This window comes from Pongo pygmaeus, chromosome 17 (assembly GCF_028885625.2).
Source record: "Pongo pygmaeus isolate AG05252 chromosome 17, NHGRI_mPonPyg2-v2.0_pri, whole genome shotgun sequence".
Classification (NCBI taxonomy): Eukaryota; Metazoa; Chordata; class Mammalia; order Primates; family Hominidae; genus Pongo; species Pongo pygmaeus.
The window spans coordinates 49,301,749-49,328,089 of record NC_072390.2 but is presented as its reverse complement, the minus strand read 5'-3'; the positions used below and the strand labels follow the sequence as shown (position 1 = coordinate 49,328,089).

At 38.1% G+C, this 26,341-nt stretch overlaps 1 protein-coding gene across 20 annotated transcripts in view; it reads right to left on the bottom strand.

The window, feature by feature from the left end:
* The window catches only part of DTNA (dystrobrevin alpha), a 395,439-nt gene that overhangs the window by 60,551 nt on the left and 308,547 nt on the right, over nt 1-26,341 (bottom strand). For 14 of the 20 annotated variants that reach the window (XM_054460657.2, XM_054460665.2, XM_054460668.2 and 11 more), the window contains 6 exons: nt 25,095-25,180; nt 19,294-19,448; nt 15,404-15,509; nt 13,090-13,256; nt 10,507-10,631; nt 3,739-3,822 (listed from right to left, as the gene is read on the bottom strand). In XM_054460657.2, coding sequence (XP_054316632.1) covers nt 3,739-3,822; nt 10,507-10,631; nt 13,090-13,256; nt 15,404-15,509; nt 19,294-19,448; nt 25,095-25,180 — 723 coding nt within the window. Of the gene's footprint in view, nt 1-1,925; nt 2,016-2,090; nt 2,375-3,738; nt 3,823-10,506; nt 10,632-13,089; nt 13,257-15,403; nt 15,510-19,293; nt 19,451-25,094; nt 25,181-26,341 lie in introns of those variants that run through there. The other 6 variants (XM_054460672.2, XM_054460673.2, XM_054460674.2 and 3 more) reach the window with 3 other exon arrangements.

Genomic DNA, 26,341 nt, shown 5'->3' with positions numbered 1-26,341 from the left:
TCAATATGCTATATGAATTGTAAGCAAATTCCTAATATTTGGTGGAGTGATAAGACCTGGCTAGATGTTATATAGAATAGTCAAGGTGATTCCTTTTGTGAGTGCTTACCACTTTAGAGGTTGCAACTATGAAAATACCTGTGAAACCTTTAAATGAAGTTTCTAAAATTGGAGGTAAAAGAAGTGTGACTAATTTTTTTATTAGTCTTTACTGTGACTAATGAAGAAGCTTGGTCATAGTGAAAGAAGCTTACTTGACATTAAAAAGTATTGGTTAACTTTCATATAAACTAAGTAAGGATTATGGCAAGATAATTAAGATTTTACAAAGGAGGCATGATGCCAAAAAAGACAGCAGATCCTAAGAGGCACAGAGCTGTGGGCAGTGAAGGGGAGAAAAAGCCTTTGGGACCCGGCTTTGTGGTCGGTCCTTGCAATAATATCTGCAATAATAATAATGCACTATCTTTCATAAGCTTAGATAATGTTGCTGGCTCACCATACATAGCTCTTAGAGCTCTTTCCCTAGTGGTGATAATTGATTTCCATCAAATCAGCCATTCTTTCCTATAAATTTATAAGAAAACAAAATAGATTAGGGATACAGTTTACGATCAAGAAAATGAATGAAGTGAATCGGTCCATCGATTATGTTATATGACCCACATTCTACCTAACTTCTTCTAACCAACACTGAATGTACACATGTGCACATGTGCACACACACATAGACATACACACATAAGAAGACTTCAAAGGACCAAGGGAGAGTGCCTTTGAGAATCCCTGTTTTTTTCTTTTAAGTAAGGGAAAAGAGAGTCAAGTACATAGCTAGAAAAGATGTAAGAACAGGGAATGCAACAGATGATGCTGGTAACCAGAGGTACACACTCATAAATCTGTATGAAGTAGATTACTAGGATGTTGAAAGACTTCAAAGTTATATCCCTGTGCCTTTTGAAGATCAAAGTGGTATGCTTGTAAAGGGCCCTAAGTGAATAATGCCAGGAGTTTGTGGTGAGGATTCTGGAGTGGGGATTTCAATTCAGCCTCATTTGGCTTTATCTTTCTAGGATCTGTCATGATACAAAAGACTGAACTTAAGCTAAAAAAAATATGGAGAACTTCCCTACTTTCTCGGTGCTGCCCTATACTCACAGGCACTATACTTGGCTTGCTTAGGTTTTACTTCATTGTTGGGATGGGCAGAGCCCATAGGGGTGGCAGAGCCATAGGTCATATTTCTTTGGTTCTGTTTCAATGATAGAAGTATAGGACCTTTAACTTTTGCCTACATCTGGCATGATGGATTTCTATCCATCTTAGTTTATCGACATGATTAAGAAATCAAAAGTGATCACCACCAGCATTATCAAGAGATAGAGAATAAGCACTGAGAGCAAGAAACTGTTCTTGAAATTGTTACTTCATTGGGAATCAGACTGCCCTCCCTGGGGGGAAAATGGACCAGGTCCAATGGGACAGAAAGGTACAAGTCCTCAAGTCTTTAACTGCAATGAGATTCAGCTATACGACATTGTCCTAGCCTCACCTAGTTAATGCTAATGATCTTTCCAATAGACTCCTTAATTCAAGAGTCTTAGAAATTACCATCTGGGGTTTTTGCAAATTGTGCAAAAGCAGAGACTTGTCCAAACGAGATCCAGCTTGATACACTTCACATATATACATCTCTTATATACTGGTATGAGGCTATGAAATCCATAAAATATGTGGAAAGGAGAGGAAAGAGCTGCAAAGTCCAGCTCAAGTTGAAAAGTCTCAACACAATTTCATTAAACCCCAGAAGACCTCTATCTCCAATAAGATGTACTATGAGAGGATTTTAGTGCCAGAGTAGAATGACTATCAGTCTAGCTATGGAACTACTACTACGATTAGCAATTCAGGGCTGGGATACTGACCGTGCACCGTGATCAAGCTGATTTACGTACAGCTTTATGAGGGAATGCTCTTCAGCCACAGGGCTGGATGCACTTATCCCCTCAGGTAACCTGAGGGATTCAAACAATGAGATCTCATTAAAACTTCCCATGGACAGAGCAAGGCCCACTCAGAGAGGAAAGACATTTAGTGTACACAGCTTTATTGAACAGCACCCTCAAAACAGAAACCGTAGGCCAATCTCTGTGGTGATAGAAAGAAATGTGAGCTTTAAACAACATATCTGTGGTTCACAGAGAACATTCCAAAAGGACTGAAAATGGGAAAAAAGGGAAATAATCATATTTTGGGTTAATGGGTACCATGCACCCTGGAGGAACCAGAACAGCTCAAAGTATTATAGGAATATTTTAGGGTAGAAGAAGTCATGTTATCCATCTAGACGCATCCACCAAAAGCACCGTCCGAGCTGAAATGATATAAAATGACCTTCAGTAAGGATGGGGTCTACCTCTGCTTGACATTTGCAGAATGCAGAGCTTCTTAATAAAAGTACATATTTCTAAACATCACGTCAGGTCTTCCCTAGATAGATGCACAGACCTGTGTCTTTTATAGACTTTACAGTTTATGATTTCATTCCAGAAAAAAAAAATGGTTGCATTTGTTGGTGATTCTAAAAAAGAGTGCTAAAAGGAAGTTACTGAGGGCCTAAACCATATTATTTTACTGTGGATGTTCTGCTGTATAACTGTTTCCTTATTTCCACTTGTTACAGACCTCGTTTATACATCAGAAACACCATTTTCTGCCATATTCTGTTTATTCTGCTAATTACAATTATGGGGAACATCTTCATCTCAGGTTCCTGTTGATGGGCACATACAGGAACTCAGAGGAAAAAAAATCAGCTGTGTTCTTAGTCTCATTGTCTTCAAATCCTCAGTTGAATGTACCAGGATATTACAGTGAAACTGGCACCTTATAAACCTCTTCAGGGAAAAGATGAATTATGTGCATTTTGTGAAATATGAGGCTGTACTTTTCTCTGCTGAAAGGCATTTGAAATCTTATATTCAATTACTCACTCCAATTTTCCTTACCTTTGTTTTTGCTTTCCCATGAGCCTTCTCCATGTATTTATAAAATAATTATCTGGTGCTTGATTAGCAATATTTGATCAAATGACTCAGAGCACCTCTTGACCCTGCATATGTTTGATGCTAACTCTTAGAGAAATATTTGCTTCTCCTGTTTCTTGCTCACATGGGAATGGATCTTGTGCAAAGAAATGAGATGCAGATCCACCTTTTAAAAAAGTTCTTATTATTATAGATGAAATTACCTATATGGAAACTACATTTCCAAGTTTGGTCTTTATCCTCTAGCCTCAGGAACTCCAGGGTTCACCAACAAAGGATTCTTTTGTATCTTAGCTTTAAATAATGACACGTTTCACCATTTATATAGTAACACACCATTGCATCTTGAAATTCCAGTTCTTTGACTTCAACTCTGAGGACTATGAAAGTGACTTCCTTAATGAGATGGGATGCATGTATGTCAGCAGTAAAACTGAAACATACCCCCACATTCTTACTGTGGGTAAATTATAAATGCAGGTTTCCAGATATGACATTAATCCCCAAAGCCACCCTACCCCTCTTTAAATGCATACAAATGAATGAAATTGAAAACTTATAATGGATATTTGCAAGTTAGTTTCTAGTAACAATATTCTGCCCTTGGCTTGCATGAGAATATTTTTCTTACCACAGAATCAAGGCTCATTACCCAAGAAAGGGCTTATTTTATAATAGGGTTGGAACTTACCTCCTGGTAATAAAAGGACTTCCTGAGGAGGGAACAGAGTGGGAGAACAGGGTGTCGTTCATGCTGGTTACAGGTCTGGGAGGCCTAAAACAAAACACAGTGTGAATGGAAAGTTAAAACAAATAAAAGTCACAAATTTAAAACTCTCCCTCATCCCTCCAGGAAACGGGATGGGAAGATCTGAGTTCTACCTTTCCCAGGATCAACAAGAAATCTTATATTTTCCAATTAAATTCCTTAAGTGTTTTAAAGTTACATTTCCTTGAGAATATATAATCTCAGGTAAACACTGGGAGGCAGATCTCCAGACACCATGTGAATACTGATGCATGAGCTTCGAGCCTTGATGTTTCATTGTATAATATTCTGGAATGAAGCAAGGATTTTGAAGAAGGTAGTGGCTTTACTTCTACTGCCTTCTCAAGAAGCCTTGAAGACCTGATCATTGAATCTATATTCTCTTGGAAAGAGGAAGATTCCTGAGGCTTTGAAAGGTTCCTTCTGTGTTCTCCATGATGATGGGCCTCTCCAACATGCCTGGTCTGAAAGGACACAGGCTGTAAAATCATATCATACCTTATTTGCCTTTGTTCTAAGTGAAGATGCAAGTAAGCTCCACAAGGATATACGAAGTTAGTTTCTGTTGTTTGGGTGATCCATATGATAGAGTATATGGTGTACGGCATCCCATAAGCTTCACTTGTTTTCTTATGATAAGAGAAGGAAAACAGAATTCAATTTTCCTCAGAATTGTTCATGGTTCTACACACCAACTGCATGGAGTCCGTCTTCCTTCGTCTGATTTTCATTTCATTCTGTCATTCTTTTCCTATATGAATGTTTTAGTTCAGGTAAAATGATAGGGCTAAGATTCCTATCTCATCTCCAAGCCATTTTTAGTCTAAAAAGGTTCAATATAGGATAATGAATGGTAATATGAGATGGGACTTAGAGTTCAAAAGATGGAAAATGAGGTGGGGCATTTTCTGAATCAGAGGAAATTTCAGTTTCACTATAATTCTATATTTGAGTTTGACAGTATAGAACGTTTTGAAGACGAGACATTAATATAGCAGCCTAAAGAATCAATTTATGTTGGTTTAATTAAGATCCAAATTTGTAAATGGTTTAATTTTTACCTTAGAGAACAGCTTTGGATTCTACAATGAAGACATTCTGGGAAAAAGGTAGACTTGTATAACCCAATGTATTGAATGGAATGGACCTGAAGCTCTGCAGGTTTTAAAATGTCAATACTACTTGCAAAAATTCATTGAGACTTAGAATAAGTCTCTGGGGTTAGGGATAAAAGATCACAAATATGGTACAGTGTATACTGCTCGAGTGATGGGTGCACCAAAATCTCACAAATCACCACTAAAGAACTTACTCATGTAACCAAATACCACCTGTACTCCAATAACTTATGGAAAAATAAAAATTAAAAAAATAAAAAATAACAAATTCATCAAAACTTTTTTCAAGGTAGCTGGTGCTAAACTATACTCTGAGATTTTGTAAGACATATCATCTGTTGGATGAAGCCAAAACAACATCTACTCATCTACTCTAGACAAAACTGAAGTTCTGAAAATAATCTTAGTGTTTTGCATTACTTATCTAAGACATATCTTTGATATATAAGGGAGCAACACAAGGCTAGTTTAAAACTAATTCTGCCTTGAATTGAACACTAGCACTTTGGAAGAAGGATGCTAATTTTATACAAATGTCCTCTGTGAATTATGAAAAGTTTGGTCTGTTAGATTTTAAAACAGTGAACAGAGTATAATATCTTCATTGTAGCTTTGCAAAGAGTTGAAAAAAATACTTGACCCCACACTTCTGATTCTGTCTTTTAAAAAAAATTTTTCCATCTTGCTCTATTTAAAAATGAGAAAACAAGTGGATTTAGAATGCTTTTTAACTAGCTTGATAAATGTATTCTATTGAAACCGGTCACTACAAAGCTGAAATCAAGGTTTCTCAGCAAATGGCTTTGTTTAAGGTCTACCATTGAAATGTTGAACTTGGGACAAAGAATGTCTATCCCTGGCACCAAATGATGGTTTTCAGAGGGACTGAAATTCCTATTTCTTCCACAATCAAATGGCAAGTTACCTTATCTAACAAATGGCTCACACTGGGAATTTTGAACATATTTGGTTTTATGTAAAAGAAACAGCTCCACAAAAGAGAGTAAGTCACAACGGCCTTCTAGACAAGATCTTCACAGAGGACATTTTTATATAAGTGGCATCCTTGTGAACTGAGTGTACAGCACAAGAAGACTTAGTTCTAAACTAGCCTCATATTGCTCACTTGTTTTGTGTCTCATCCCCACTTATGATCATGATTATACATCTTCGTAAGCAGACTGGAAATGACTGCACTACTTACCAAGTATCACTTTTGGCAGCGAAGAATTGAACAGAATAGAGACTGTTAATCATGGTAATATTTACAAGCAATACAATAGCTAAGAACAAATGTCAAAATACCAAAATGTCACCACCTGCTCATTTCTATTTAAGGACTAATTCATAACTGGCAGCACCTCTCTACAAGATGGGTAGAAAAATCCCTTGGCTATAGTAAAAAAAAAAATGGCATTTTCTGTGTGTCACATGCTTCATTTCCATATGCAAATGTATGTATGTGTGTGTATGTGTGTGAGACAGCTATTAGTACCACAACCTGTTTAAAAATCCTATTGATTTAATTTTTTTTTTTTACTGTATCTAAGGCTACCTGTAAAATGTTAATTTGTTACATAGTCAGACTGTGCCATATTTTTGCCATTTTTTTCACATTTAAGTTGTGGCCAGGTATGGTGGCTCACACTTGTAATCTCAGCCTAGGAGTTCCAGACCAGCCTGGGCAATATAGAGAGGCCCTATTTCTACAAAAAATAAAAAAAGAAAAAAAAAAAAGAAAAAGTTGGAACTTGAGTTTTAAATGAGTAATAAAAATATTTTCCAATGTATTCATTAGGTATTGATAAAGCATTTTCCACTTATTATTTTCTCAATTGTATTTATATCTTATAAGGCTTTTGCTGCTCAACTTTGGATGCAGTATGTATTAGAGGACTAACAGCATTTTTTAAATTTTACTTTAAGTTCTGGGATACATGTGCAGAACCTGCAGGTTTGTTACGTAGGTATACATGTGCCATGTAGTAAAAAAAAATTTTTTTCTTGAGATGGAGTCTTGCTCTGTCGCCCAGGCTGGAGTGCAGTGGCGCCATCTCGGCTCACTGCAACCTCTGCCTCCTGGGTTCATGCCATTCTCCTGCCTCAGCATCCCGAGTAGCTGGGACTACAGGCGCCCGCCACCACGCCCGGCTATATTTTTGTATTTTTAGTACAGACGGGGTTTCATGGTGTTAACCGGGATGGTCTCGATCTCCTGACCTCGTGATCCGCCCGCCTCGGCCTCCCCAAGTGCTGGGATTACAGGCGTGAGCCACTGTGCCTGGCCAGCAATTTTTAACACAATCATTAAACAGCAAGATGTGCATTTAAGAAGACTGTATAATGTTCAACATCAAATTTTATATCCATGAGCTCTATAATGTTCTATGTATTTCAGCACTATGTAAGGACATACAGTTATCCTTCACTTAAACATTTACATCATGGAATTTTTTTCTGAATATGTCTTTGAAGAATTTGTATTAATTTACAAAATCAACACACTTTTTCACAGTGGCAAAAAAATGTTTTATTTTGAGTCTGTGCTATAGTTCCCAATGTCCAGAACCTCAGGTCATCAGCACAGGACAGAGTATGCCCATCAATATTGCCAATGCTTGCACCCCACTCACTGCTCCCTTCTTACCTCTGTCTGTAAGCTTATCTATGGGTGTAACTGATGTGGACTGCAATATTTTCGTGGCACTACATCCAAAGAATGACAAAGATGTGGCTTGTACTACAATTAAAGATTGCTTAATAAATTATTTAGGAAAGCACAGGGAAAGGTCAGAGAGGGAATGAGGGTGACCAAGACAGAGCTACAGCTAGAAAATATATTTTTATTGCTATGTATAGTTCTAAGGAACATACTTTTAGGATGATTTTTGCTAGAGACTCAATGATAAAGTGTCTTAGTATACACATTTCTGCACTATGACAATATTCCTTCTGCATAAGACCTTTATAATTTAAGTCATATTTGGGAGTAATAAATTAAGGGCATTAAGTGGAGGTGGGAGTATTGGTGTGTTTTATTTCTTAAATTTCACTTATTTCCATTGTACAGCACTGTATAAAAGTAGTGGGCTTATTATAAAATGACATGGTATGAATGTCATATATGTTTGTCTAATTTATCAAAATCTTATTTACATACATTTGGAAGAAGTGTGAATATTCATTAATTCCATGTACATGTTCATTATAGCAGATTAAGAGAGCATTCTTCTTTGTAAATGATTAAGGCTTAATACCATTTATTTTTTCATTTAAATGGCCTTGATGTGCCTATGATAACTTAGAATAGTTAAATAAGCAACACGTTTTAAAATTAGAAATCTCAGGAAAAAGACATGGATATCTACTCATGACAATAGCATTTGAATAAAGAAACAAATATGGAAAAAATTTCTATGGCTAAAAATAGAAAAAAAAATTCTGTTCTAATATAGACTTGACATTCTACATCCAGAATGTCTTGTATGTTATTTCAACAATTAAATATCTTGTACAATTTGCATTTTAAAATTAAAACTTTCATCCTGGGAAAATATGTTATCAATGAGTAGAGATCATTATTTTGATTCAAGGACTCTTGAGGATCTGGTAAAATACATAGAGGTTTTTCTCAGAAGAAGACACATTTTGTACAGAATTTTAAAATCTCTCCATGGAACATAAACTAAGAACGTATTGTGAGGCTATAGCGCTCAGTTAATTCAATAAATAACAAAACAGATTATATTGCCCCATAAGTCAAAATGTAAAAATTATTACTTAGCCAATTAAATACCTTTCTCTCTCTCTCTCTCTCTCTCATACAGACACACACACACACACACATACACACACACACACACACACACCACCCAATCCTAGCACCCACTGGGTACAGGCCCTGAGCTAGATAATACTCCAATGAGACTCACTGTGAAACAGACTTTTACGTTGCAGTGCATCACTTCCTAATTCTTTGGAGGAGTGGGAAGCAGCAAAGCTCTTAGAGCCAGGCTATTCACACCCACGCCCTCTATCTTCATGACACTCAGTAGCTCTGTTGAAGGCTGCTCTCTTAGGGTGAAACTCCTAGCAGGGCTGGTAGGAAATTACTCTCGGCAGAGCTCAGGGAGCAACAGCTGCTCTCACTTCGTTGTGGTCATTCATTAGCAACTTAGTGATTGTGTCTAACTGGCTATGGGAAGGAAAGTCTAGATCTTAATAAGGTTCTTAATAAGCATCTGTGAGGTAGATTTCTGCAAGTGGTTGGCCCTTTGGGACGTTCCCCAGATTTATTTACCCCTGGCTTATTTTAAGGCTTACTTATAGAAACATAATTTCCAAAAATAAGTTAACCACATTCTACAGAATTAGTTTACATTAGTTTCTGGAGGCTGAGCCCATGCCAGCTTGTAAGCTGAGAAACAGGAGCCTCCAGGCTGTGTATACTGCTGAGGTCAGAGATGCCTCAAAGCACCCCCAGGAACAAGCAAAACAAAGCCCCAAAGTATTTATACAAAGCTCACAGACGTGACCCAACACAAATCGTTTGGTGGTATTTGCTAAGGTCCATCAGAGAACATAGTTGCTGCTTCCACGAAGGTCTCATACCCACCACAGTGCCCCATATGGATCATATGCTGAACTGCCTGAAGCACGAACTCTGCGTGGTTGAATTCCTATACTTGTAGGTCCCATCACCCACCTCTTGATGTCAACATGCAAACACAGGCCCTATGGTGTGATAGGTCCCACTGAACTGTGGAAAACTACAGGCAGTTCATAACGAGGCGTCTGTGACTACATGACATCTAATTACGCATAGAAGCAGGTAATGAGACTCTTTCTTCTTATGAGCCCAAGGTAACACCAAGGAAAAAATTGTTTCTTCTACCTAAGCCCCCTTGTTATCTTGGCCACCCAGGCCTGAGAGAGGTTCAAAGGCATGAAACTTCCGGGAGGTAGCAGGGATGGCTGGAAGGACTGTTTGCTGGCCCAACACCTTCCGCCACGAAACTCACACATACTTTGAAGAAAAGAATCTTTGGATATTCTGATAAATTTTCCCACCACTCCCCCTCTTCAACCTTCTCCTGCCCAGGCTATGATTCTTCTAAAGTTATACAGCTTGGGATGAAAAACAAAAGTAATTTCTAGGTTTGCTGGCATCTTAAACTGGGTCTGCAGAGAAATAAAACAAACAGCTTTTATATTTGGAACTCAAAGCACATATGAAATTAAGGAATAATATGCTGTAAATCATTTTTTACCACAGTGATCCCATTGTTAACTTCCAATGGGCAGACACCACTAACATCCATATTTTATAACTAAGCTTTCTGAAATATTTTCCACCTCCAGGTGAATTATGTTAGTGTTGCATACTTTACTTGTCCAGCCTGGTGGAAGTACTGTATACCTCAACAACAACAAAAAATTATGATGGCATTACTCTGACTTTTTTAAAAAAAATCTTGGTTGCTGACCACTGATAGGAAATTGCTTTTGTATGGCTCCAGACATGTGCCTTTGAAGAAAATTGTCTCTATACTGGGAGGGTAGGGATACTCACACGATGTGAGCCAAGTTGAGTGGCTTCTCAGGCTGATCTGGGAACATGGGGTGCAAAGGTTCACGGCTAGAAGCACAGCTCAGGGACTTGCTTAATGCATTAGTCAGCTTCTTAGCAGGTGATTTCTGGAAAGAAGAAGGAAGGTAGAAGTGACAACAGCTAATATTTATGTATATTTTATCAAATGATTTGCTTTTCATAACAGATATTCATTTATGGAAGAAATCCTTTTTCAGTGCTGACCCTGAGTCTGGAAATTTGCTCAATGCTGGGAAGAGAGTTTCCGAACAAGCTGCCTCCTGCTGCTCAGTGTCAGCAAATGCTACAACAAATGGAAGCAGGCATTGTGCATGGGGCACCTGAGCTGGGACTTAATGGGCCTGCAGGAGTCCTTCTGACAAAAACTCAGCAGACTGGGAAGGTCACTCGAGAGGGAGGAAGCAGCAACAGTGAAGGGAGCCCTTCTGGGGAGGAAAGCAGGAGGCAGATCTTCAAAGTCTTTATACGGCTTGTTAAGAACTGTCTCTATCCCCAGGACAGAGGGAGACCATGAAGAGTTTAAATCATAGGCATGACAGCATCAGACCTGATTCTAGAAGGACTGCTCTCACTTAAGAACAGAAAATGGTTTGTGAGGAAATAGGCATGGAATGAAGATGAGCGGAAGATTTTGCGGGAATCCAGGTGCAAGAAAGATGTTTCAGGTGTGGCTGAACACATCCAGTTAGAAGTGAAAATGGAACTTCAATCTGAGTCTTCAGAATTTAAAATTCAGGCTATTTCCAGAGAATCATGCTGCCTCTTTTTCGTTTAGATTGTTGGGAAATTTATCTTGATGTTTTACAGTCAAAATTATATAAAAAGTAGCCTATCACAGACATTAGGTTGGTGAAAAAGCAATTGCAGTTTTTGCCATTTGAAAGTAATGGCAAAAACTGCAATTGCTTTTGCACCAGCATAATAATAAAACCTTAACCATGTTTTTCCTTTCCATAAGAAACCATTTCAAATTTTGTCACTTTCTTTTATACTTAGAGTCCATAATTGGTAATGTAATGAAATGACTATTATCCTCATTTTTTAAAAGCTAAGTAATAAGAGCATTGCTCAAGAAATCCCTCTGGCTTTTGTTAGGAGATGTAATTCTTAGAACAGTTAAGACAGCAGCCAGCAGCAGCTCTTTGCCCCACAAACCATAGGGCCTTCTGTCCTCTCAAGGAGTCTGATCCTTCTTTGTATGGATAGTGCCCTGGAATATAATTTTAGGTCTACAACCCCTAAGAAAGAGGCTCCTTATGTGGATTTAGCATTTATGTAAAACAACTAAATTTGATAAGTTTTCAAACACCAAATCTTTTAGGATATGGGGTAGAAGTTTGAAAACTGGTAATATGCTAACAATAAGAAAATAGAAAGTTTTAGCTCCTATCTTCTAAACTAAATTGTAGTTCATGATCCGTGTTAATGTATCTATCTATCCTCAGCATGACATAAACAACAGTGAGGAGTTGCATTGGAATTGGCAAGTTCTCAGTATACTGTGCCTTAGTGAAGAACTGTTGCTTGAATTCAGAATCTGACCAGTGATGAAGTACTAGTATATTTACACTGAATATTAGTTCCCAATAATAATTCCTAGGAAGGACATTTTGATTTAAGATGTATAATTCTGAAGACTTCTTTAAGTAAAGACTATAGGTTGAATTGAAATACATTAAAATATAGAAAAAATCATAAATAGGTTGGATTTTCTTGTGACAGATCTATTCCAAGAGGTGCTGGAAGGGCTGATGGTATATCCCACAAGAACCAATCTATATACCCTACAAAAACCAATCCTTGAAGAGATGCGCGAGGGCAACACTGCTGGAACTGATCTTTGAGTTTAACGAAGATAAGCATCAGTAAATCATAATCCATTTGAACAGTGAGCAAATGGAGTCACATTTCCTCCCACAGACCTGCTACCACATGCTCCTGAGAATACATCTATCACACAGACACTCACATGCCACCTTTGCCAGGTTGGTCACTCACACTCTTCATGAAAAGATGGTTTGCTAATATAACGACAATCTCCCCTCCCCACCCTCTGCAGAAAAGTAAAATGGAACAGTATTATTATGTCCACACTCTCCTCTCATACTTGTTTCTTTAATATTCTAGTCATGCACTTAAAAGAACTCCAGAATCTAAGAAAAATAAAACTAACAATAATTTTTAAGCTGTTTCCACAAAACAAAACTTGGAAAAGATTTTAACTTACTGTGAATGTAAGATTATGTTCCAGAAGGTCCTTGCTATTCAGTTGTTATTTAAATCAGTACTGAATTATCTATATTCCAAGAAGTAACATAGTTTTGAGTCTTCCTGTATTTTAAATCTCAGGAAGCTACACTGGGTTCCAACAGAATAAGTAAGAGCACTCAGTGGGGTGGAGGGTGGGAGGAAGGGGGACTGAATACTAGACCTGGGATGGAAGGTAAGTTTGCCCTTTAATTCTGCCACCATCCTTGATATTCCCTTTAATTCTGGGCAACACTCACACATCCAACTCCAAGTATTGCCTGGACCTTGCCTTACCCATGACGTGTACTCTTTCATTTGGTGCTGGTTGCTATGAGAACCACCGGCATGTCCCCTCCAGAAGCAGTCCTGACAGAGCTGGTAATTGTGACACTGTTGGCATCGGTAGCGAAATCCCATCATACTCTCACTGTGGCAGTAGGAACACTCAACCGGATGGAAGACTAAGGGGGAAGTAAGTGAAGAAAAACCAAGAAAACAAAAGTATGAACCAGAAGGAAAAATACAGCCTGACAGGAATTGCATCTTTCTTCTCTGCACCACGATTTCAGATGATAGTTGATTTGGGCTCAGAGACACATTTAGTTCATTCCTGGATTCTCACAACTCTTTTCAATCATGCCTATGGGGAAATGAAATGAAATGGGATGGAGAAGAGGTGTCCTTTTAACAACAAAAATCTCTGTAATGCTATTTGCTCTTTCTATTCCCATCTCTCATATTACAAGAATTTAAATTAGCCAAACAGACTTGCCTTTACCCCAAACTGCTCTCTGTCTCCAGGAGACCAGCACAGCTCACTGGAAGACTCAGAAGAACAAGGGGTGAATGCTGATTGTCCAGTGGGAAGAGAGCAAATATCAGAGACATGGAGAATGAGAGGCAGAAAAAAGAAAGGAAGATGGGCAGAGAATGGAAAACTGGATATGGATGAGATAATTAAGTTACTTTTTTAAAAATGGAGTGACTAATGGCTTACTTAATGAGTGGTGTTGCCTACATCTGACAAACATCTTTTTTTCTTTCCTGAGGCAGGTGTGTAGGGCCCTAAAAAAGATGTGTAAATTATCTGAAAACAGTTCTAAATAATTCAGATGCCTCAAGAGACAGTTAACTTTCTTTGGTAGGAAATTTGAATTATAAAGCAGGCAAAGCAAAATACTAGATTTGAAGCAAAGTAAAATATTAGAATTAAGTGATCAAATCCAAGTAGTTGTCTACATGCTATCAGCTAGATACTAAAACTACAGTAACAATTCTTGCCTTTGGTAAAGCTATTCTCTGGCCTAACCAGTCAGGAAAAACAATGCAAATAATAATAAATGAAGATAAAAAGCAAAGTGTAAAAACAAAGACACAACTAGCTCTGGATGCATTGTCTTCTAAAAAAGTGTCATAACCTTTCTTCCCGGCTCTTGAGAAAGACTAGAGTGGGACTTGAATCTAGGGACAACTGCTCTGGGACAGTGCCTAAGAAACTGATCTCCTGCAGCAGGAAATGCTGAGAGAGAAGGAATGAAATTATAGCTTTATGATTGGAAAATGACTAGTTCTAGAACTGTAAACAGTAACGTGAACTCATTTTGCATAATAACATGGACCTTAATTGCTCTTCGCTTCTGCATATGGATAAACATAAAAAAAACTATGATTGTTAGTGATTGCAAAAAATAAAAAATAAATTCATTCCTTAAATTTTCTCCATGAGAAAAACAGGATAAATTCATAACTTTTAACTAACAGATAAATAAGGGCAGATGCTAAAAATTCTGAATGATAATTTAAAATTAAGCTAACTTTAGCTGCAATGTATATTAAAGAAATACACAAAAGTTGAGTAATATATAGAGACTTAAGTTAAATCTCAGTAAGAGATATAAACTAAACTATTTCCTCGTCAAGTCTGGAGAAATTTCAGAGTTATACTGAACAATAAGTAGGAACACCTAAAGATTAGATGGAGGCACTGAACTGCTCCATGTTTAAATTTCTGTAAATTTTGCCCCAAGCAGTATTTCATATTTAAATCTGGATATGCCAACAGTAGTTCATTTTATCTTAGAAATACTTGCTTTAAAAAAAGACATGATACGAAAGTTATTTTACTCTTATCTTTAACGTAAGTACAACTATTGAAAGCTCACAATCTGGAACATATGACTAAAGATTAACAGGGTGCTATCATCTATTTTTTTTTCTCATTTCTCCCACCTATTTCTGGCTGAGTGCCTGGGAAGAAATAATCAGTACCATGTATGCAAATATGAGAAATTCAGATCTAAAACAAATACAAAATAATGTCACACTCCTTGTTGAAGTTCGCCTTCTATTGTGCCAAGTCTTTTAACCACACCTGACTTGTAATTGAGAAGAACACCATGAGATTTATTTTTAGAACTGACAGTCCTAATTTTTCAGTGGTCCTTTAAGGCCTTCCCGAACAGGGAGATGGGTTAGTTCTATCCTAAACAAAACTAACAGCCACTAAACAGGCTTCCCCAAAACAACAACCTGGGCTTACTAACTGTAGAACTAATGGCCTAATTTCAATAATTTAAAAAATCACCTTTGCTCATTAGTAACTACTCACCATTTTCCACATTTGCTAGTCGATGCAGAAGAGGCAACCAGACCAGACACTGCGGGGGAGGATCTGACATAAGCGTGTCCAAGAAACCATTTAACGTGACTTTTTTCTGCATAAAAAAACCCCCCATAAATTTAGGACAGAGAATCATCTCAATTTACCTGCTATGTAAATATCATATCATTTGAGACTGAAACAAAAGAGCACTCAATAAATGTCTAATATCTGAAGAAACAGAACTTGCCAAATGTGTTATTAAACTAGTTCAGAACTGAAAACATTGCTTGCTTTTTATACCTAAGCAGACATAGGACTGAATTCTCTCCACTGAGGCTGAGTCAATAATATCATCAGGAGAAAAACAATTTCAAGAGCATTATTTGTATATATGAAAGACAGAATAAAAATAATGAAGCAAAATAAAGAATTGAAATTCTCCATGGAATTTTACTCAAGAATGCATCATAGCTCACTCTACAATTTTCCTATCAGTCAGTCTTCTAAATTTGTAGAACAACTTCCCTTTCGAGCTAAAAGTACTAAATATTTAGTGGTTAATGTGAATGGTTCTGTTATACAAGAGCAGGAGGGGAATTCTGTTAGGACAGAACCATCTACATTTTTAAAAATTCACTCCTTTTATTACTTTATATATAATTCCTCTCAATTCGGTCTGCTTCTTTCTCACTATCCAGGTCCTTTTGGATGCACAAAAGGAATGCATTGTATCTATAAGTTTCTTTCAAAATGATAAAAGTTAGAAAGCTATATTAATACGTGTGCTGTAATGGTATAAATAACAAAATACATATTTATATGCAAAAATCACTACTTGAAATTTTGAACTAGAATATCAGAGGGGATGGGATAATTTTATTTATTTATTTTTTAAAATATTTATTTATTTGCTTTAAAGATGGGGTCTCACTATGTTGCCCAGGCTGGACTCTAACTCCTGGTCTCAAGCCATCCTCCTACCTCCTCCTACCTCCTTCAGACTCTTGAGTAGCTGTTAAGAGCCAATTCATTAAGTACAAAAATAAACTGGTCCTATTATTTTTGTGTACCTCTTTTCATACTTGAAATGATCTTATTCATTTTGACTATTTGCCATACTGGCTAAAAATCACTCCTGGAAGTTTCCAACAATGTTATTATGATTTCAACATGTATAAGTTGCTTATCATTAGGGATATATACAAATCATATAACAGAACAGTCTATAGGATATTTCAAAAGGAATTTTGAACGTGTCAACATCACATATAATTCTTGAACACATAGGTCCTTTTTTCTCTTTTTTTTTTTTTAGAGACAGGATCTCACTCTGTTGCCCAGGCTGGAGTGCAGTGGCACAATCATAACTCACTGCAACCTTGAACACCTGGGGCTAAAGGGATCCTCTCCTCTCAGCCTCCCAAGTAGCTGGGACTATAAGTGTGTGCCACCACACCTGGCTAATTGTTTAATTTTTTTTTTTCAGAGATGAGATCTTACTATGTTGTCCAGACTGGTCTTGAACTGCTGGACTCAAGCTCTCCTCCTGCATCAGCCTCTCAGTGCTAGGATTACTGTGTGAGCCATCACACCCAGCATACGTCCTTCTAAGATTTTTTTTTTAAACCCCAGTCTTATTATTCTAGCTGATTTTGAATGAGACATATATTCTGAGGCATTAGCACATTTACCAATTATTCTATAATACACTACCTAAAATTTAGGAATTCAGTTATAAATGAAATTAATCTTGTTTCCATGATTGGGTGAAGTAATACAACAGGTAGTTACATTTCCTTGAGTCAGATCATCTGCATATTTGTAAATATGAACTGAAAGTGCACAAAACAAAAGCAACAACAACAAGAACACAAGAGTAACATTAACAGATGGAATTAGAAGTCCAGAGTTAAAAATTCAGCCCCCTGCCCTCACTAGCTATGAACTTTATATTGTTAAAAAAGAATCATATTTTCCTTGTTAGGTCACAGGGTTGTTGCAAGCCATAAATCAGATAATTCACTTTGTGAGGCATAAAGCACTATAAAAATAAAAGGAGCCATACATTTAGCATGCCATGAGAAAAGTTGGAAAGCAGTAAAATTGAATGAAAAAATAGATTTGTGTTTTGAAGTGACTGACTTTTTTTTTTTTTTTTTTTTTTTTGAGATGGAGTCTTGCTCTGTCTCCCAGGCTGGAGTGCAGTGGCACAATCTCGGCTCACTGCAACCTCTGCCTCACGGGTTTAAGCGATTCTCCTGCTTCTAGTTGGGACTACAGGTGCCTGCCACCATGCCCGGCTAATTTTTGTAATTTTAGTAGAGACGGGGTTTCACCATATTGGACAGGCTGGTCTCAAACTCCTGACCTTGTGATCCGCCCGCCTTGGCCTCCCAAAGTGCTGGGCTTACAGGAGTGAGCCACCTCACCCGGCCTACTGACATTTTTAAAAGTTAATTTCAGTAAAAAGAAAAAACTTCCTGACTCTTAATCCATAAAGTTCAGTGTAGTGAGCACTTGTTGTATGCATTTTATGGGGCAGGGATATACCTTTTTTTATTTTTTGAGACAGGGCCTTGCTCTGTCACCCAGGCTGGAATGCAGTGGCGTCATCTGGGCTCAAGCTATCTTCCTGCCTCAGCCTCCTGAGAAGCTGGGACTACAAGCATGTACCACCATGCCTGGCTAAGTTTTAAAAATTTTTCGTAGAAATGGGGTCTCCCTATGTTGCTCACACTGGTTTTGAACTCCTGAGCTCCTGACTCTCGGCCTCCCAAAGTCCTGGGATTATAGGGGTGAGCCACCACACCCAGTCAAGAGGCCTTTTTAGAGGACAAAAAAGTTAGTTTGGATTCTCAAAAAATGGTAAACTAACCTTTAATGTATGGATTTCTATGCTACCACTGGGCTACGCTGGAGAATGGGCCTGGAGTCTCTCTACATGACCAGAGAGGTACACACATAGATAGCCCCCTAAACTATGCAGCTTCCCAGGGTAGCTTGAGCCATACCCAGTTAAAACACATCACTTGGAACCCCAAATGTATCATGCTGTAGAAGATTTAGGCAGCTGTGTTTGCCATATTTTGGGCCTCTCAGGTCATGAAGTGGCAGATGTTGGGATTCCTTTCTGGTATCCTTTGCTAAACCAATGTTAAAGCTTGTTGCTGGGTCAAGCATGTATTTCACACGAGGCTGAGTGAGACAATTAAGCCCTTTTGAAAGTGCAGTGATAGTACAAATAATGACACTGAGGGTGTAGGTGATATGGTGAGGCTTTGTGTCCCCACCCAATCCCATCTTGAACTGTAATTCCCAGGTGTTGAGGGAGAGACCTGGTGGGAGGTGATTGGATCATGGGGTGGTTTCCCCCATGCTGTTTTCGTGATAGTGAGGGAGTTCTCAGGAGATCCAATGGTTTTATAAATGGCAGATTCCCCTGGGCTTTTCATTCTTTCTCTTTCCTGCCGCCATGTGAAGAAGGTAGGTCTTTGCTTCCCTTCACCTTCCACCAGGATTGTAAGTTTCCTGAGGCGGAACTGTGAGTCTGTTAAACCTCTTTTCATTATAAATTACCCAGTCTCTGGTATGTCTTTAAAGCAGTGTGAAAAGAGACTAACACAGAAGGGTTGTTGTAGGGATTAAATTAGAGAATGAAAGGAAAAAATTTAGCACAGTGCCTGCCTCATGGTCAGTAAACACTGTCTATTATTGTGATGCAGATGTGCTGGGTTTAGTTATTGGCTCAGAGGTCATATGTCAGAGGCTGAAAAATACACTACAGGTTGCTATCACATAGAATAATTTGTCCGAGTATTTGTGACCTGGAATGACATCTAGAAGGAGAGCAACCACTGTTTGAAAGAGATACTTCCTTAAACATATTTTTCTCCTACCTGTTGGGAGAAACAGGATCTGGCTGACTGTTCTGTGTAACCAAATGAAGGACCTTCAAAAACTGCTGTGGGTAGTTTGAGAACTTCCCGAAGGAATTGGTCATATCGTCCATAAACCATCACCCCACTGGAGTCAGAAATCATTGAGAAAATATCTGATGAAAGGAAAAGGAAAGGCATATATTCATCACATGAACATTCTCCACTGTTTTTGTTCAATATATCTGCTACAAACGACAAAAAGGTAGCAAAATAAACATTTTTTATGAAAGAGTAATATAAAAGCTAATTTTTATGCTGAAATATTCCTGGCATAATGTTTTCTCTGGTTTCTTTTTGTAGATGATTCTGGCACATAGCAATCACAAGTAATTTGGGTAAAATTAACATTTTAATGAGAGAGACACCTATTAAATGTCTTTAATAAGACACTATGTTTTTGTTTTGAGGTCATCTATTAACTCTCATGTAGCTCAACAAGAGAAATTTTTGTATATATGAGAGAGACGCTGACTTCATTTGAAACACAATGAGAATTTTACTATAAAGTTGGGGTGTGTGTATATTCATTTATCTAGCTAGAAATTTACCAATTTATATTATCACTAAAACTTTCGGATTTTGGTGTAAGATATTTGAAAAATCAAAGACACAATGAGGATAAAGATGTAATGATAAACACTTGATTAACTTCCTACAGAAGCAGAAAACTTTCTATAAATTACAGTTTTCTGGGTGGAAGGCACTTGATTTACAGGGAAGGGTTTTCTGACTCATATAGTGAAGAGGAAGCCTGGTCTTGTGGATGATCAATGAGGTAAAGTCAGGGTCCTGGGTCTTTCTCTGAAGGGCCTGTGGCTTCACTGAACCACTGTTCTTCAATTTCTGCCAGTATGTGCACTTAATGAATATTAATGACATAATTTCCCAAGGTGCTTTATAATTCCTCTGTGCAAATCACTATTAGAATGAAAGGGTTTGCTATTATATAGTTTGTCACCATGCTAACTAGCTTGTCACCAGGCCAGCACAGCTGCTGGGATAAACTGCTGTGAATGTGCCACTTCTATTCACTTTAGGTTTAATTTTTCAAGGTCAAAATATAATCTGGGAACATTGTTTTTACACCAAAGTCAGATGTTAAGCATATCACAGGCTTTTACTGGATTATGGTTTTGAGAACATGAATTGATTCTCATTTTCATTAAATACTCCATTTATAAAGGGTTTCTGCTGTTTCAAATAGTTTATTAACCATGAGACTACAGAGATTCTATCTGAGTAAAAAAATTAATGTACATATTTATGGGCTACAGAGTGATATCTTGATACATGTGTTTGGTGTGTAATGATCACATCAGGATAATGGGCGTTACCTTCATTTCAAACATTTATCATTTCTTTGTATTGGGAACATTCAATATCTTCTCTTCCAGCTTTTTGAAAATATACAATAAAGTTTTGTTAACTATAGTCACCCTACAGTGCTATAGAACACTCGAATGTATTCCTCCTACATAGTTGTAATTTTGTAGCCATTAACTAACCTCTCCCTATCCCCCCAACCCCCTGCAGCCCCCTACCCTTCCCAGCCTCTAATAAGCACAATTCTACTTCCGTGAGTTCAGTTTTTTTTTTTTTAGCTCCCACATATGAGTGAGAACATGCAGTATTTATCTTTCCGTGCCTGACTTATTTTACTTAACATAATGTCCTCCAGGCTCATCCCTGTTGCCTCAAATGACAGGATTTCATTCTTTTTTTATGGCTGAATTCTACTGAGGAGTTTAGGTTGTGTCCAGAAGATGTTGAGGGAGATACTGAAGAATTTAAAGTAGGTCAGTGCGTTAGAAAGCCTATGGGTAGGCGTAGAGGCAAAACAACCAGTTCAGTAATAGAAACTCAATAAATATGCAGTATTTTCCATAATACTAGTCTTTTAAAAAGACTTAAAAAGTCCTCCTCAAAGCTTTAGAACAGCATATGACATACCAGGCTTACAGCATTGGATTTAGAATCCCTTAAGATCCTTAGAACTATCCAGGAGCCCTAAGACAGAAGTATAAACAAATGTTCCAACCCATTAAAACAGCTTATAATTGGGCCAAGAACAATCTGACAAAATAGTAGTATTATTAGGTAAGTTTATGTTTAGGTTGCCATGGCACATGACTGCAGGGGGCGCCCTTCATCTCCTAGGCTGTGTCAATGATGCTCCCTGGAATTACACAGGGAACACCCTACCACTGAATGGTGGCCCTAATTACTGGAAATTATGTTGCAACATAGTGTTGTTTTCTCTTCTAATGCATTTTAAAGCATTAAGAAAATCAACTTCAAATTTTCTGTTGCTTTCTCTTTGTTTTTTAAAATTTCCGACTTATTTTCAGCCAATTATTCTTGCTCTGTGTTCCCCAACAATAAGGGAGTAGCTGGAACAAGCTAAATATCTCTCAACACTATGCACAAAAATAGGAAAATTGCCAAACAAGCACAGCTGGCATTTTGGCTTAACGTGAATTAGAAAAACTTTAAAGCAGGGAAAACAAAACCCTCAAGCCTGAAACATCCCATATTCCTTCATTTTACTTTTTCTTATTACAGAAGCAATGTAGAAAATCACGACCTTACCTGTTTTTTTGTTTTGTTTTGTTTTGATTTGTTTTTTTTGAGATGGAGTCTCGCTCTGTTGCCCAGTGTAGTGGCGTGATCTCAACTCATGCAACCTCTGCCTCCTGGGTTCAAGTGATTCTCCTGTCTCAGCCTTCTGGGTAGCTGGGACTAAAGGCATGTGCCACCATGCCTGGCTGCCTTATCTGTTTTATCATTAAAATGCAAGCCAGCAAAAGAATACAATAGGAACACCCACAATCCCACTCACCAAGGGGCAGCCACTGGTCTCTGTGGGCAGATTTTGTGGGTAAATTTGCCCACATTGGCTCATTCAATTAATAATTATCACTGAAACTAGAAATATTCATGACTCAGGATATTCATTTTTGACCAGCTAACATTCTGGAGAGATGTTTGTGACCAAATTACCTTTAACTAAATTGTTTTTGGTCAAATTGATTTTAACCAAGTTACCTGGAAACCGCTAAAACCATCTTCCTAGGATTAACTATACAAAGAATGACTCCTCACAGTCAGAGAACCAGGGACACATAAGGGTGTGATTCAGGTGCACTGCTCTCAAAGTGGGGAATGCGATTTATCGGGGTCACACTATCTTTATTTCTACAGAATCTGTGATATCGTGAAGCTTGTTTCTGCAGACTAGAAAACTTAGTCTACCTCCAAGGGGACACATGCATTCGTTGCTTCTTTCACTGCCCTAAAGAGGATAGACTTTGGCCACTAGAGAGTGCTTTTTGGAGGGTGATGGGATGGGGTGAGGAGAAAGCACTGTAGCAGTTATACTGTTTCTTTTGAACTCCTGGACCCAAGAGAGAACTGGAAGGGTTTTCACAATTGTAAAGATCTAATCAATAACTTAGTTATATTTTGAGCTTTGTAACTGTGCGGATATTGCTAGTCCCTTACCTACCAGCTAGTCCCTTCATCTTTATTTGTCCCACATTTGTTCATGGGTTGCTCATGGGTTGAGGGAAAGGGATGGCCCTTCTGAGCACAGGAGGTGAAAGTGGATTACACAATGGCCATTGCTGTCATACTTTTTCTCTAACCAGTAATTAGTTAGTAATTGGTCTAAGACACCACCCTAGGCGATGAGCTGTAAGGGCTTGGGGACCTCTGTAGTGAGATGTGACTCCTGTGACTGTCACCTCCACCAAGCCCCCCTCCCTCACCCTCCACCCTTACTCTAGGAGGAGGATGAAATCTTACACTGAGCAAAGCTGAGTGGAAAGATAGCAAACACCAGGACTTCGAGGGCTCAGAATTAGCCTGGTATGTTAAAGGTTGACGATGTTCTGAGATGCAGAAAACTGGTTTTCTTAGATTTCCTTAAACCTATTTTAATATGGGACCCTTCTATCCAGGTACCTATTAATATAATATTAAATAGGTATGTTTAGATGTCTCTCAAGTGGATTTTTTTGTTTAGCTTTTGTTTTGTTTTTTACATTTATCTAATGTCCTCTTCGTAAATGGCCAGTTGGGGTTGGCAGACAAGGTTCTCAGAACTTCCTTCCTTGGCCTTGGTTCGTTTTGCTAAACTTTCTCTTTCTGGCTTAACCTTGAAGGAAATGCCCGAGGATTACTCTGAAGCTTTTTTTTTTTGGAAAAAAAAAGCCCTTGGTGTCAGCACCTTCTAATTTAGCTATTATCTCTTAACTAAGCACTGAGGTAGATAGTTTTTAATTTTCTATATCTTTCAGGCTAACAAAAGAGAAGCTACATGGCTCCTCCTAAGGTCTGGCTAGGCTTCTCTGAATCCTGGCTGCCTTTGGCTCTCCATGGAGGGAAGTCCCAGAAGTGAGGGAAGCTGTATGGCTACCTGAAGCTTTGTTGTCCCTTTCACTTACTTACTGGTCCATTGGAATGACTCATCCCTGGAGCATCTCTGGGGAAATTTCAAAGGAACAAAAGGTGTTTTCTGTGTCTTTCTTTATTCTTTCCTTTTGGGTGGATCAAGAAGCAAGAGATCTCACTCAGAAGAGGACAGGCAGCAGGTGAGCCTTGTGCTGTGAGCCACACAGACGGCTGCATGCAGCCAGGTGTGACTCTATGGGTATCTCACAAAATCCCAAAATTTAGGATACAGAAGGAGGCTGAGGACTAAAGAAGTGAAGTAACTGCCAAAGGATAACTCAGCAAATTAGTCACATAGCTGGGCTTGCAACCTGGAACTCCCAATTCCCAGGACAGTGCCCTTTCTAACACAGCATTATAGCCCCAATTCATACTATTTAGGGGAAAGGATAGGGTTAAATGGAAGTTTTAAATTTAAACAGCAGCATCAACATCATTTTCAACTAGTTAGAAATAAATATTCTTGTCACCCACCCTCATCCTAGGCCTACTGAGTCAGAAATTCTTGGGGTGGGACCCAGAAATCTATGTTTTACCAAAGCCCTCCAGGTGATTCTGATGCATGCTAAAATTTGTGAACCACCTGTGTAGAAAAAAAAAGTTAGGGTTCAAATCCTGGTGTCATCTTAGCCATATGGTTAACTGAGTCTCAGTTTCTTTACCTAAAGAAAACAAACAAACAAACAAACAAACAATCCCCAGGGTGTTGTTGGTTAAGGAACTCTACCATATTTAGAGACAAAATGTTCATTAAGGCCCACAATTACTCAATGTACTTTAGCTACCATGCTTTTATTGGCATCTAGTTAACTCTGTCAATGCTGTCTCTATGTAATTCCTATTCTTTTTTCCTGACATTGTTGGCTTTGAAATCTTTGGAGTTCCCAGTGATTTGAACAGTGCTGGCTGAGAAGAATGAGGAAATGTGCCAGGAGTCTTGCTTTTAGAAGATTTAAAGGAGAAGGTTTCCCACTAAGCCTTCATGTCCCTGTCATCCTGTGCCACCTGTAAGGCAGTATAGCACAACTAACTGCAAAGAGTGCTTATTTTGCTTTAATTTCAGAAAGAGGCCAGTTGGTGATACTCAACAGGTTATAAGTAGAGGAAAACATTCATTTCATTAGCATTTATCTAATATGAAAATATCGCTGTGACGAAATCCAAACATCAGTGAAAAATGTATTTCAAACAACTCTCATAGAATGAGGAAAGATACAAATGGGGAGGGGACATGGGGGAATGAGGGAGAGAAAAGGGTGGTACCTAGCAGGGAAAAGCAAACAGAGACACAAAGAATAATAACTTACATCTTAACTTGTCCATGATCTTCCCTCCACACAAGGTGGCTAAAGCCATTTTGGCAGCAAATACTGAAATTTTACCATGGCCTTCCCTGTTCAATGGTAATAGAAAAAAAACAAACACAAAAACAAAAGAAAACCACGATGTCATTTGGAGCACTTCCAGCAACAAGGTTTGACATTTTCTATTCTGTAGAAATCATAGAATACATAGCTGCGTGCCTTATGTGAGCACATCCGTTTTATAAAAGGTTGTGAAAACAATTCAATGCACATATCTGAAAAACTGTCTATTCAAGGTTTCCTGAAGAGACATCAGAATCTCTTAGCTTATTCTTTGTATATGTCACTTGCTCAAAATATGGGCTGATAGCCAGAGGAATATCTACTAGTTAACTATGGATTTAAATAACAGAACATGCTTTTCACTTGGAGTTTCATAAAATGATTTTTACGCACAATAATTCCACAATCTCTATAATTTACTTAAACAGAGCTTCAGAAACATCATTTTTTTTTTTTGTCAGAGAATTTCTGAATTTGAGGTTAGGGTAACTATGGGGACTTTTTCATCACACATTTTCTTCAACCATCATTTCCTACCCACAAGCCAACTGTGCTTATGTGATATATTTACTTTGCAAAGAGAGCTGCTATTTTAAAGGGGCAAAAAGTAAAAGCTCTGGCCGAGCACGGTGGCTTACGTCTGTAATCCTAGCACTTTGGGAGGCTGAGGTGGGCAGATCACTGGAGGTCAGGAGTTTGAGACTAGCCTGGCCAACATGGTGATATCCTGTCTCTACCGAAAATACAAAAATTAGCCAGGTGTGGTGGTGCACGCCTGTAATCCCAGCTACTTAGGCGGCTGAGACATAAGAATCGCTTGAACCCAGGAGGTGGAGGTTGCAGTGAGCCAACATTGTGCCACTGCACTCCAGCCTGGGCAACAGAGGGAGACTCTGTCTTAAAAAAAAGTAAAAGCTCTGTTTGAACACTTTCTTTCTACCCAAATGACACAAGTGCTGCCAAATCTTCATTGATTCAGGAAGTATAACAAATCTGTCCTTCATCAATGTGATATAAAGGGGATATGATAAAAAGTATAATGTTTCAGCTAAATGATTTTCCAGCTGGAATCAACTGTTTATTCTTATACTTTGGAATCGGGAACTGTATCATATTAGTAATTCATTTATTTGATAGTTGCTAATCTTAAGAATGATCAAAAGAGTTATTTAAAATAATAATGTGTC